Source organism: Halichoeres trimaculatus, unplaced genomic scaffold (genome assembly GCF_033239565.1).
Source record: "Halichoeres trimaculatus isolate MK-OKI-2021-1 unplaced genomic scaffold, fHalTri1.1 fHalTri1_scaffold_2, whole genome shotgun sequence".
Lineage (NCBI taxonomy): Eukaryota > Metazoa > Chordata > Actinopteri > Labriformes > Labridae > Halichoeres > Halichoeres trimaculatus.
Window position 1 is genome coordinate 5913536 of NW_027437180.1, and position 13564 is coordinate 5927099.

Consider the following 13564-nt stretch of genomic DNA (forward strand, 5'->3'; position numbering starts at 1 on the left):
TGGACATGGCTTTCTGTGTGAGATGTTTCTCTCCAAAACTGAGATTTATGTTAAGATTAGTGGTGAAGTGAGGAGCACATGTCTCTGTTTGTGTTTTTGAAGTTGCCAGTTCATCTCTTGAGAAATTGGGAAATGTAACAAAGAAAACTCTTAAGTATGTGCACGAGCATGTTTCTGTGTTCATTGCAGTGTGTGTATGTACATATTAACAATGAACTCCTTGTCTGTCCTCTGTTCAGTCACTTTTCCTGAGCTCAGCAGACAGTGCAGGATGACATCTGGCCATTGATAGCCATGAAGCTAATTACATCAGCACGCCAGCTTCTTTGACCCTCATGTTTTGCACTAATTAGAAGCATGTTCACAACTCTCTTCTTCAGAATCTAGCAGCACTAACTGGTAAGGATAAAATGGACAAAGCTGAAACACAAACTGATGACAACACATGAACAAGTCAGCTTAAAGTGGCTTTTGTCTTTGAGCCAAAAGACATTCACTCAAGAAACTGCTAAGGAGCTCTGAGATGAGAAAACAGTAGTTATTAAACTTCTGCTGCGTATTTGCACACTCTAGGGCAGAGGTCTGCAACCTGCGGCTCTTTGGCTCCTTTGCAGTGGCTCCATGTAGCTTTCAAAAAATATTATAGAAATACAGAATTTTTATTTTCTTACAGAGGGTAGTTTTACAGCCCTGGTAAGATAACTAAATCTACAAAAAGACAAATCTGGAAGAAAACACAGTTTTTAATTCTGTGTGGATAGATTCATTTAACTGACAACATGCTTAAAATACATAAAAAAAATGTGTGGAAAGTCATCAGTAATCAACAAGAAATGATAAATTGGGAAACATTATCAAAATATATAATGAAATTCAAGTATTTTTTTCATTGGAAATTTTTGCAAATTTATTAAATTTCAAAATATTATTTTGAATATTCATTTCATTTTAAAATGTTTGCATTTTTTTTTGCAAATTTTGGTATTTCTCTTTTTAATTTTTGCAAATTTCAAATGTGTATCTTTTCAATTTTTTTAATTTTTTTTTTTTCAAATTTTGACAAATTTTTGAAATGTCAAAATCTGTCAGAATCCTTCAGAAATTGTTAAAACCTCAATTTTTTTGAAAATGTATTAAATTTATTTTTTTTACAAATATTTGCAGATTTTTGAAATAATTTTTCTCTAAATTTTTGACAATTTTTGAATTTGAAAAACTTTTTGAAATTGTTGCAGAAATATTAAAAATAGAAAACTAAGACATCACATGTTTAAGTCCATACATTAAAAAAGCTTTCTGTCTAGATGATTATTTTGTTTTAAATTTTAATAACATAAAATTTCATTCACTTTTTTGCTCCTTGTTTTGAAGATAAAGTAGATTTTGTGGCTCCTGAATGACTTCAATCCAGGTGAGCTGGGGAAAAATGGCTCCTATGAAAGTCAAGGTTGCAGACCCCTGCTCTAGGGTCTGTCAGTAGGCTGTAATATAGATGTTATGTGTTGATTTTTTTTCTTTTACACTGAAAGTAAGGGATTTGAATTTTGTATGTCTTATCTTGACGATCTCACTGTGAACTATTGTCCAAACCACTCCTCCTCACAAAGAAATTCATCCTGCTTCCTTCTTACATTCAAGCCATCGTGACACTCTGAAACTCTTTAAACTATTAATCATGTCATGCACATCTGATCGCATAGCTGCGATGACAGGCATAAAAAATATCTCAGCAGAAACACCAGCTGTGGCCTGGTTTGCTCTACGGGTCATACAGGGACAGCGCTAAGTTGTGGCAGTTTCCGGATGTTCAAGATAAAAGGCTTTGAGTGATGGGGAGGGCTCAGCTGTTGTGCTGATTTAAGAAATGGGAAAAATACAATTTTCTTTTTTCCCGCAACTCTGAGGATATTTATGGTATAATGTGCTTTGTTATAATACTCAAGATATACAGTGAAATGGTCACACATCCCTGTAACTTACCGTGGCAGCCTCCAGTCTAAAAAAATAATACGAAAGATGCTGAAAAGTGTATTTCCCCAAGTGTCTGTTAGAGACTGGCTCCTAAAGTACCAAACACCACCAAAAAGCTATTTTCACAGGATTTTAGGAGGACAAGTGCATCCAATCAGAGGCACAGCTCACCTGATTAACAGGCGGGCGCCCTATAGCTGTCATTCAGAAGGCTCAAAGCCCGCCCTAGTTTCAATATGGCTCTCACTGATGATTTGCATCAGTATTTTGTTTCAGAAAGAGACAGGTGACAGGGAGACTACATTGTAAAAAAAAAAAAATCTGGAAAAAAAAAACGTTAAAAGCACTGGCAGCAAAGTTTCCAGACAAATACTGTAAAATTACAGTCAAATTTCCTGTGAAAATACTTTTTTTCCCATGTACAATAATAAATTTGTAATGTTTGAAAACAAACTCTGTACATAAAACTCAAGGGCACTCAAAGGATATGGATCAGTGTTTCCCATTAATTAATGAGACTGTGGCGGCCCGCCACAGTCTCATTTGGCCCCGCCACAGTCTCATATGGAGACAAAAATACGATCCGTCACTCTGTCAGACCATTACACAGCTGTACTTTCCTACCGCACGTAAACAAGCGAGAACAAGAGTGCGCGCGCACCGGTCACACTCATAGACGTCGCCCTTTACCTGTTAGGTTTGGCGCGAACCAGATTCCAGCGAAGTTAGAGCAAGGCGTCTGACTCTGAGGTACGTGTAACTTCTTTTTTGGGCATTAGCGGCCATGCTAACTGCGGCCGTGGACACAGTATCTCACTGCGCTGTCGGCCTCCCTTCTCGGGAAGAGGAACGGCTGCACAGCGCACGTCTCGGCTCCAGAGTTTCATTATCACTGCGCATCCAGAGTCAGTGCAGGCACACAGTACAATCACTTGTACAATACCAACGAGCTGACGCGGCTTATTATTTCATATTCTCCTCTCCTCTGGGGCCTCATTTATTACAGCGTGTAAAAGTCCCCTTAAGTTTCACTTACGACGAAAAGGCAGAACGTGCATACGACCAACACTCTTTTTAGATCTATCAAACTCTGCGTGCACACGGCTGCACGCTGTTCCCCGTGATAAATCACACTGCACCGAGAAAAGTGTGAATGTGGTGGGCACGCCTCCTTTCCCGCCTTCAGCACGCCCGAACTTTACCATTTATGGTCAATGCAAATCAGTACGTGCATATTAAGTAGCCATGTGCGCTCTGCGATTTTTGTAGTGAAGTCAGCCTAAGACGGTGAACACAACAGATGGAGAGAGCATGGAAGAAGATGAATTTCTCTCAAAGTCAGATACACAGCAATATCAGGAAATATCAGTCAGTAAATGATCTTGCATTGATTTAGGCTACATTTTGTGATGAAGTGGGCCTCAGCAAATTTAGGCATCTTTATTTATTTAGACTATTTTCTGCAGTCACTGTAGAAAAAAAACAGAATGAAAACACAACACTCCCAAATCCAAATAAGGGAGCAGAGAGAAGAATCGTATTCTGACCCTTTATCCCAAAAGATATTTTATTTAAGATGTTAAAACATTATAAAGGGTTTCCACTTTGCTTCCCTTTCACCTACTCACATACTGGTGCTCTCTTTTCTCTCATCAGCTTCAAACACACACCTCGTTAACTCAGGTGAGAGAATAACGGTAGGCTACCGTTTCAGTAGCCTGATTACAGATCACGGGAAATAGTGTAAATAACCTGTCGTTGAAATGTTGTTCAGTAAATTGTTCAAAATATTGTGAGAGACTGAGTTTTTGGTTTTGTTTCTGAATCAAATTTAAAATATTTCTGGTATGCCTTTGTAAGTTCTTATTTATCAGCGTACGTTCATGTCCATGGTCTTAAACTGCACTTACTGTAAGGGCGATACATCGCGCTTTAAAACGTACACACACATTGAAACCGCCGAGGGTCAGAGACTCCCCCACCACAGTCTCCTAAAATCCTGTGGGAAACACTGTGGATTGTGGGAACATGCTGCCTGTGTAACGCTGCATGGACCAGCTGTGTTATTCAAATATCATCAACACACCTCATTTAATAAAAAAAACAGTAATCAACAAAAATCACTGGGTACAGCGTCTGCGCAATGGAGCACAGACAGCCAGTCCACTCCATGGGGCACAGAGAGCTGGTCCGCCGCCTGGTGCGCAGACAGCCAGTTCGCCCCCTAGGAGTACCAACAGCCGGTCCGCTCCGTGGAGCACAGATAGCCAGTTCACGCCATGAAGCACAAACATGCTGTGCCCCCTGTATGGCAGGGTCTCATATCCACAGTGTGTCCTCCTCACTCATGGTTACAAGCACTGTCACAATAAAAATGACTTTGCTGTGAAATAAAAAGAAAAAAGTAAAATTTAGGACACAAACTGGTGGAGGACAAAATGACCAGTGATGCATGGGAGGAAAGTGTTTATGGAAGAAGGGCAATGTGTTCTGTTTGGAGGGGTTTTTTTTGTTGTTTAGTTTTAATTTGTCTCATATCAAAAAAAAAAAAAAAATTCCTGTATATTTACAGTTATTTCATGTCGTTCAGCTTTTTTTTTTGTTTTTTTTTTACAGTGTTTGAATGTAATTTTACTATATCTGTCTGAAAACTTTGCTGCCAGTGCTTTTACCGTTTTTTTTACAGTTTTTTTCTATCAGTAAATTGCAACCATGAGTGAGGAGGGTACAGGGTTCAGCTAGCATAATACCTAAAAAAAAGATCCAGCATGTCATTTTACAGATAGTTTCTGTAATTTTGCAGTATCGTAAAATTGTTTTTGAAAAACAGAAAAAAAAACTTGAAAAATTAAGGGTTAATAACTGTAAAATTCAGATTTTTTATTTTCATTTTTTGACTACATAAAATTATTGTAAATATCTGTAAATCTACAGGCATTTAATTGTTTTATAAGAAAACAGGAAAAATCTGTTAAAACTTACAAACCATTTCCTGTAAAATTACATTTTTTTAACAGTGTATGTCCATTTTTTATACAGTCTGTGGCAGGGGTCTGCAACCTTTACTTTGATAGGAGCCAATTTGCCCCAGCTCAGCTGGATTGAAGTCATTCTGGACCCACAAATTCTACTTTATCTTCACAACAAAGACTAGAAAGTGTATAAATTCTATGCATAGTAAAAATCTTGTGAATATATATCTCAATGTGAAAGTACTTTGGGGATTTATAAAACTGAGCATGTGATGTTTTAGTTTTTGTTTTTTATTTAATGGCAAAAAAATGAAATTTTAAAAAAGTGGCAAAAAAATAACAAATTTTAAATATTCTTTTGAAATTTAAAAAAATTGCAAAAACTAGAAAGATCACTACAAATGTTGACATGGTCTGAAATGACCTACACAACGATCCAGCCTTAAAGGTATATACACACATTAATGTTGCCTGTCTAAATTAGTTGGATCAGTGTAGTCTGTGTCGATCCATCTGCTTATTTTCATCATGTTCCTAATTGGTCTCATTGAGATGAGCAGTGCGTGGCAGGTTTTCGTCACAGTCTGAGCAGGTGGTGAGTGGGACTGGGGTTTTATCACATCTGAGTGGTGCTCGGTGCGGTGATTCAGCTGCTGATCTCGAGTCCTGCAACCAGCTTGAAAAAATACAGCACTACATCTATCTTTACACCATGTCATTTTTCAGCTCAAAAAAAGCATAATAAAACACACTTTTACTGTTTTTTTTTCTAAAGATATTGGGTGTAAATGTATTGACATTGGAGGTTATAAGTATGATATATAAATGTCATTTTTTGTCACTCTTTGAGGCTATCACTCAAAGCAGCCTCTCAAGTTGATCCCGGCACTCTCAGGAACCCAACCCTGTCCTATGCATATGGCTGACCCTTGTCAAATATCTTTTTGCATATGAAGTCTATGAGGAAAAGTTGAATTTTTTTGCACCACTCTTATGTCATCTCCTCCTCCTCTACAGGCTGTGACTCAGTTGGAGTACTGCAATGACCAGCAAGCATCATAGCCATGCAGAGAGCGCTCACTCCACAGAAAAAAAGCCACTCACCGTGTCCCCCAAGCTCCATGTCCAGCGGTCACTGTCGAAGGAGAACATCACCATCCACTTCTCAGCTCTTGGGAAGGAGGAAGAGGAGGAGGAAGAGGAGCTGTACATGACAACTGTTTCTGCTACCTCAGCCCCTCAGGATGACGCAAACATTGTGACAGCTCTGGAAGCTAGTGAGGAGATGTTCGACGGGGTGGCACCGGACGCCCAGGCTGAGGTTTCTGTCATGCCTGCATCATCCAAAATCCCTCTGCTTTCTCGACATCGCACTAACAGCTCACCCACTCACACCTCATCATCGCGTGTTTCTGAGAAAACAGGCACAACTTCCAGCTCCTCTCCCACAAAATCATTAAGCTTTCCCTCCAGTGACAAACCGCTCCACAATTTGGTGAAGTCTCTCTCCTCTGATATGGAGACACGTGAGGGGATCCCTCCTGTTGCTACTCCCACAGTGAGGCACAGACATCTGAAGAACTTTGTCAAGTCTTTATCTTCAGATACATCCCAGGACTCATCCTCCTCTTCCTCCTCCACACCCTATCGTCTTCCTGAACCCCGCCTTAACCTGCAACTCTTTAAGCAGTTCACACAGTCCCGGGCTCCGTCTGGAGTAGCATCATCAGCAAGTGATTCTAAAACAGCCCCTTCATCTCCGTTAACCTCCCCAGACAACCGCAGCTTCTTCAAGGTCTCAGAGGTCGAGGCAAAAATTGAAGACACAAAGCGGCGTCTTACTGAGGCCATCTCTGAGCCGCTGCAGCTGCTGAGTAAGATTATGGATGAGAAGAGTAGCAGCCTGGCTGGCAGCAGCATGTACCGTCCCAAGGCTCTCTCTTCCAGCGCCACAGAACTCTCCAACATATCATCTCTGAATGGTCACCTGGAGAGCAACAACAACTACTGCATCAAGGAGGAAGAAGGAGGTGAATGGGAGGCTGAGAGCCCAAATACTGACCCCTCTTCATCCCCCTGTGCTGACACTAAGTGCCCCAACAAATCATCCTCACTGTCCATGTCTTTGGACAAATGCTCCATGTCGGCTCTTGCTAAACAAGAGGACGAGGACTACTGCATTCTTTACAACGGAGACTTTGAGAATTGCACTGAGACGGACAGTAATGGTTTTAACAGAACTGATGATACTGCCAGCCAAACTAAAGTGCCACTAAGTGGTAGTACTGAACCTTGCAGTGAAGATGAATCTGAAAGTATTGAGCCGGCTCCAAGTGTTCCTCTCTATACTCTCATCATCCTCACCGTACTGGTCTATGGGTGCTTTGTTTTACCTCTGCCTAGCTACGTAGGAGGAGTGCTGCTTGGGATTGGGCTGGGATTCCTTTTAGCCATCGGTGTTGTGTGGTTGACCGGACCAAAACCATCCAGCCGTACTTTTAGACGTTCCAGACAGTACGGAAAGCTGTGGAATTTGGCAAAGATGGACATCAAGGAACCAGAGATCTACAAGGTCAGTCAGTTTTTCAAATGTCCACATTTAAAATTCCTTTTCATAGTCAGCAGAGCAAGCTGTTTTAATTAGCAGAAAATATTCTTCATGGATGCAACCATAGACTGTATTTAGAGTGGACAGCATGGCGCCACCATTTACCATTGTACGGTTTTGAAGCCAAAATACTCCCGTCACAGGCGCCACCATTGTAGCAGTTGTGCAGCCAGAGTCTGAGCAGTAGAGACTGTGAGGGATTCTGGGAGAATCTGAGTGGAGCTGGGTGACAAAAATAATATTTTTTTTTTTTCTTTCGAGAGTCTAATCACGTCTTGACTCTACCTCCCGACATATTTTGCAATCCCCGAAAAAAATACACGAGAACAGCAGCTGTCAATAATCGTTAAATGTGACGTAAAACCTCGTTTTTAATCTCTTATAGCTAATGAAAACAAAACTTTTCCGAAAAAGAGGACTTGAATAAAAGGCAGCCAAAAATATCTACAAATCACCACAACAATCAGACATGAGAAACATTGTCACAAGGTGTATTAATTTTTTAAAGTTCGACCGCAGCCCATCTGGAATGGCTGGAGAGATGGATTTTTTGACTTATACTGCAGCCAGTCACCAGGGGGAGCAGTTTTCCTGGCGTCCTCACTTCTAGCTAAGCAAGATGACATCCATTTTTTTTTACAGTCTGTGGGTGAAGAAAAAGTCTTGTTGTATCTGCCCCGTAGTTCATATCATAATAAACATATGATTAGAAAAAACAAAAATGCTGTCTGCCAGCATGCCTTTTAGCTTTGCATTATTTTTTTTTTCTGTAACAGGACAAGCAAAGCAATCCAAAACTTATGAGCAAATTTCCTTCAAACAAAAGAAAAACAGAAAGAACCAAAAAATTCCTTGTTATAATTGTTAGTAATGTTTTTTGTTTTTTATTTTTAATTATTAGTCTGTTTTCAGTTGTAAGGTTAGGAATATCGTTCATCCCTGTATTTTTTAATATACTAGTTGTGATATATTTTTTGAAGATACTAAGTGATTTGGTTTCTTCAGGGTCTCTGTCCAGCTCCTTGAGTGCAGTTCTGAATATTGATTTTCTGAATATTTTGAATCCTTTTGATCTGTAAATGCTTTCTCTCTTTACAAATCTGCACTGAATGTTTAATGATAGGAGTATTTTTCATGTTCTTTAAAACTGTGGCTCAAAGAAATAATCTCAAAAGGGAAAAGTTCTTCGCACATCTATTTTTTAGGACAGGTACGTAGGAGGTTCAGCAATAACGTGTGTGTTGAGTCATGTTTTAAAGGATTAACATATCTTTCTGTATCAGCCTCTGTGTCTTTACCCAAACAGCAGCAATGCTCTGGTCTGCTCAGTGTTCTATAAAAGAAGCTGGGTCTCATTTAAAACTGTGACATGGCACAAAATCTGTCTGACAGAGGGGATTTTGGTTTGTAATAACTTCATCATGGCATCAGATTTTTTTATGGTAGGCTAAGAAAAATGTCAAATAGGTCAGACAGAAGTTTCACTTTAAAAGTTTGTGCATTCAAGAGAAGAAGCAAAAAATAAAAGGTTTTGACATCACAGGTTTAATTTAGCAGGTGGAATTTCAGGTTAACCTCAGACTGATCCTATCTTATCAGTATGGGGTAAAACTTGAGTAACAACTCATTGGAAGATGATGCAAAGTATCCTCGTTTTCAACGGCACAGTTTGTTTTGATGTCTGAAAATTAGACTAAGTTCAAACATACCTCTTATTAATTGGAAATTTAAACTTTTTTTGGTTTGTTTTCTTCTGGGTTGTAAATGTGATCTACATTCTGAAAAACAGTTGGTGTTGTCTCACCAGGGCTGGATGAATGAGATCTCAAACTACGACCCTGAGACGTACCACGCCACGCTGACTCAGTCTGTGTTCGTCCGGTTGGAGGGCTCCATCATTCGCTTGTCCAAACCCAACCACAACATTGCTCGCAGAGCAACTCATAATGAACCAAAACCTGACGTCACGTACATCAGCCAGAAGATCTATGACATCACCAACAGCAAAGTATGTAATGTGATACTAAAAAAAATGTTTTTTTTTTTATCATGGTAATCCTTTCATAACTTGAATCGGTCTTCAACTACATTTGATTATATATTAAAAAAAACTCAATCCAGCTCATAACATTTTAGGATGACATTAAAACTTGACTCCTGTTTTCTCTCCCAGGTATATTTAATGCCTCAGAGCCTGGCCAGGAAGCGTCTGTGGAACAAAAAATACCCCATATGCATTGAACTTGGCAAACAGGACGACTTCATGTCAAAGGCTGAGGGTGAAAAGTGGGAGCCCAGTGAGAGCCCCAGTACGAAGGAGAGAGGAGAGGGCACAGGAGGAACCCAGGATCGGCGCTCCTCATCCAGTAAAGAGCTGACTCTTTATCTGTTCGGAAGGACGGGGAGGGAGAAGGAGGAGTGGTTCCAGCGGTTTCTATCAGCTTCTAAGCTCAAAGTGGATTTGAAGAAAGCTGCAAGCATGGTCACCTGTAAGAGTGGTAAGCAAAAGAAGACAGACAATGATCCCAAAATCAGATTTTGTTTGTGAATTTCTGGAAACTGTTAAGTCAAGTTAAGAGGAAATAAGAAAAATAGAAACTTCTAGTGACCTTAACAAATGATAAATAGTTTGCTACACTTTAATTTCCTGTATTGTATTCGGGAGATTTTACGGCGTGTAGCTGCCTGAGAGCCTTCACTGTCATTGTTTTTTTAAAGAATGTAATTGAATTTAGAGCTGAAACGATTCCTCGAATGATTCGAGGTACTCGATTACAAAAAATACTCGAGTAATTTTCTCCGCCTCGAGGAATCGTTTAATTTTTAAAAAGATCAAAGAGTGGTATTTCAAATAGAGCTGAGGCCATATTAAGAGAGTTTTCAGACCCCTCAAGCTACCTCTTATACAAAATAGCAACTAGCAACAAATTTAGCTTCTTTTCTGGAGTTTGGAGACTAATGGGTCATTCTACGAAACGGGTGCCATTTGGGTCCACAGCATTTGAGGAGATGTACAAGGCACAAAAAATGTGTCAAAGTGTGTTTACAAAATTTGGAGCTACCAAAGCAAGTGCTCTTATCAGAAAATATAAAATATCAGAAAATTCTATTTCTTAAAGAGAAAAGTTTTCATTTGTAAAAGAACTGCTCTTTAACTAAACAAAAATGTATTTTATCTGATTACTCGATTAATCGATGGGATTTTCAGTAGAATACTTGAATACTAAAATATTCGATAGCTGCAGCCCTAATTGAATTCAGTCTACCTAAGATTTAACTGGATTAGGTTTACTCAGTGTGTGCAGCATTTAATACCTGACCTCCTTGTGTGTTTGCAGTGCCCACAGCTCTGAGCTCTCACAGTCGCAGCAGCAGCCGCAGCAGTTTGGATGAGCTGGCCTCTCAGCCCAGGTCCAAGGACTCTTCAGCTTCTGTAACAACAGCAGGCGGTGCCAAAACAAAGCCACTATTAGAATACAGTGTGTACATGGCCTCCATACTGCCAAAACAAGCAGCAGTTAGTCCTGCAGCTACCAGTCCTGCTCAGCAGAGTCCCCAGAGCAGCCCTGGGTCAGACAAAAAGGTTGAATACACTCTTTTACTTGTGTGTTTGTTTTTAAAGGGGACATATCATGCTGATCCCTGATTTAATACTTACACATAATATAATAAATTTGAAAACAAGAACTTTCACCCCCTGAATTTTCAAAAAATGAGATATTGTATTTTTTCTGATATCCTAGAACAAGATTTGATGCCTCTGAAAATAGGTCATTGCCATTTGGCCGCGAGATTTCGACCTTTGTGACGACACGAGGATCCTTTCTTTTTATTGGAGTAATCTGATAAAGCAGCTCCTCCTCTGTGATGTCAGTTAGTTACATAACCGCCACCGAGGGATACACCCACCAAGAGCCAAGTATAAATACAGCTCCCTACCAGCTCTGGCTAACGTGACTGAGTGCTGAATGCAGGGACTCTGCTCTGCTGAGCAGCTTGGCTTTACATGGTGAATTAGCAGTTAAAACACTGTAGTTTTAGCAGACGTCGTAATACTTGTGAGACTGTGATATTTGCATGCTTGTTCTGACATGCACTGTGAACCTGGACCACAATAATGCTGCGGTAATAACATAGTGACGAACTGACGTTAGAGGCGATCTTTAGACTACACTTTCAGCATGATGGATAAAACAGACAGAGAAAAGTGAAGGAGCAGGATGGAGCCCTGTTATAGAAATAGTTTATTGGTGAAGTCTGCCTATATTTCCACGTATAAACTCTACATGTTACAGTACCGGTTTGACTCACCACACTGAAGCGTCCTGAGATGATCTGTGTCCAGGTGGATTTTCTTCCTCCTGAGCTGCAGAACCGTCCGGGTCTGACTCGGGGTCCAATACAAAAGGACGTATCCTACACTCTGACATTTTATTAGTGCTATCAATGCCTTACGGTGAAGTTTTGGCAAACAGCAAACTCGCTCGGTCTGCTCCGTTCAATGTGGCGATTTTGTAAATACTGCCATGCTGCAAAAACCGCCCCCTGGCTTAACCCCCTCCGCCCCCTGATAAAACTGACCAATCAGAGCACAAAGGGCTGTGACGTTGCGAGGTTACTGGAGGTCATTCTAGAAACGGAGCGTTTCAACAAGATCTTCAGAATGGCCTAAACTGAGGATCTTGAGAACGCTATTGTGGGGCAATGAAGGAACTAAATGACTTGTACTGAGGGCAGAAATGCTTAACATGCATCCTAGTCTGGCATAGTGAAAAGGAGAAAAAAGCATGATATGTCCCCTTTAATTAAGATACAAGATGGTGAAAATAAACTATTTATTGAGGTCTGACTCTGTTTTTCTTTTTTTTATGTGAATGCTTGGTTGGTAGCTTCAGACAGCTGCTTCAGCTACGTTGCGGCCCAGTGTGGTGGAGGACGACAATGTTGCCTGGGTGAATGCAGCTCTGGGCCGAGTCGTCTGGGACTTCCTGAGCGAGCCCCACTGGGCGGAGCTGGTCTCCAATAAGATTCAGATGAAGCTCAGCAAGATACGGGTGAGAGGAACTGGAACTACCAACAGTTTTTTATCTACAAGCATTTTCTCATAATTTAATTTCTTGTATTATTACATCAGTACTCTTAATACTTCCACCATACCTTCTCTCCTAAATGATTGTTCCATAATCCAAGCATAAATTATTCAAACACAGTGTTCTCACCTCAGCTGTGTGTTTCCGTCCTTTTACAGCTGCCTTACTTCATGAATGAGCTGACCCTGACAGAACTGGACATGGGCGCGGCCACTCCCAGAATCCTTGGAGCATCGAAACCCTCCATTGACTACAGAGGCAAGAGAGAAATGAACTCACACACACAGAGAATCAGACACACTTTCATGCCTGGCTGGTTACGCTATCTGTTTGTTTCATCAAGGTCTCTGTCTATATTTAGGTCTGTGATCTGAGAAGACTCTGATAATTGTGCACCATTTGCTCATGCACACAGAGCATTTTGATGATCTTCATATTTAATAGTTTAACACTCGTTTGGTCGTTGCCTGCTGCAGAGTTAGCTGTGCCCACATTAGACACAACAAATATTAAGTCAAAAAAGCTTTTTGTCACATTGGTTTTTAAAGTTGGAGGTGGTGAGTTTGCACCCAGAATGCATGAGTAAGACAGGACATCTGTATGATTGTGTAATTTCACAAACAGAACACAAAAATAATTAGCTTGGAGAAACACTGACCTATTTGTAGAATGATTAATTTCACTCACCAAATTAATTATTTAATCTTCACAGATATTTTCTAAGCCTCTGATAAAACTCTTTCTGGAATGATTAAAAGTTAAGCTCCTCTCGCAGTAATTAAGGTCAAATTTTAACAATAAGTTAAAAAACTCAAGAGTGGGAATGTGAAATAACACTTTGCACAGTTACATACCAGGAAGTGCAGCTAATGTGTTGAGGATTTATTTTCTATCACTGTCTGTTTGACATAAAGCTTTATCCA

The 13564-nt window shown here is 40.1% G+C and overlaps 1 protein-coding gene across 2 annotated transcripts in view; it reads left to right on the forward strand.

Moving 5' to 3' along the window:
* Positions 1-13564, forward strand: part of LOC141805529 (testis-expressed protein 2-like) — a 49418-nt gene that overhangs the window by 19637 nt on the left and 16217 nt on the right. For both annotated transcript variants that reach the window (XM_074690632.1, XM_074690640.1), the window contains exons 3-8: positions 5961-7515; positions 9359-9559; positions 9725-10049; positions 10890-11134; positions 12441-12605; positions 12800-12899. In XM_074690632.1, coding sequence (XP_074546733.1) covers positions 5986-7515; positions 9359-9559; positions 9725-10049; positions 10890-11134; positions 12441-12605; positions 12800-12899 — 2566 coding nt within the window. In that variant the 5' untranslated portion in view covers positions 5961-5985. The remainder of the gene's footprint in view (positions 1-5960; positions 7516-9358; positions 9560-9724; positions 10050-10889; positions 11135-12440; positions 12606-12799; positions 12900-13564) is intronic.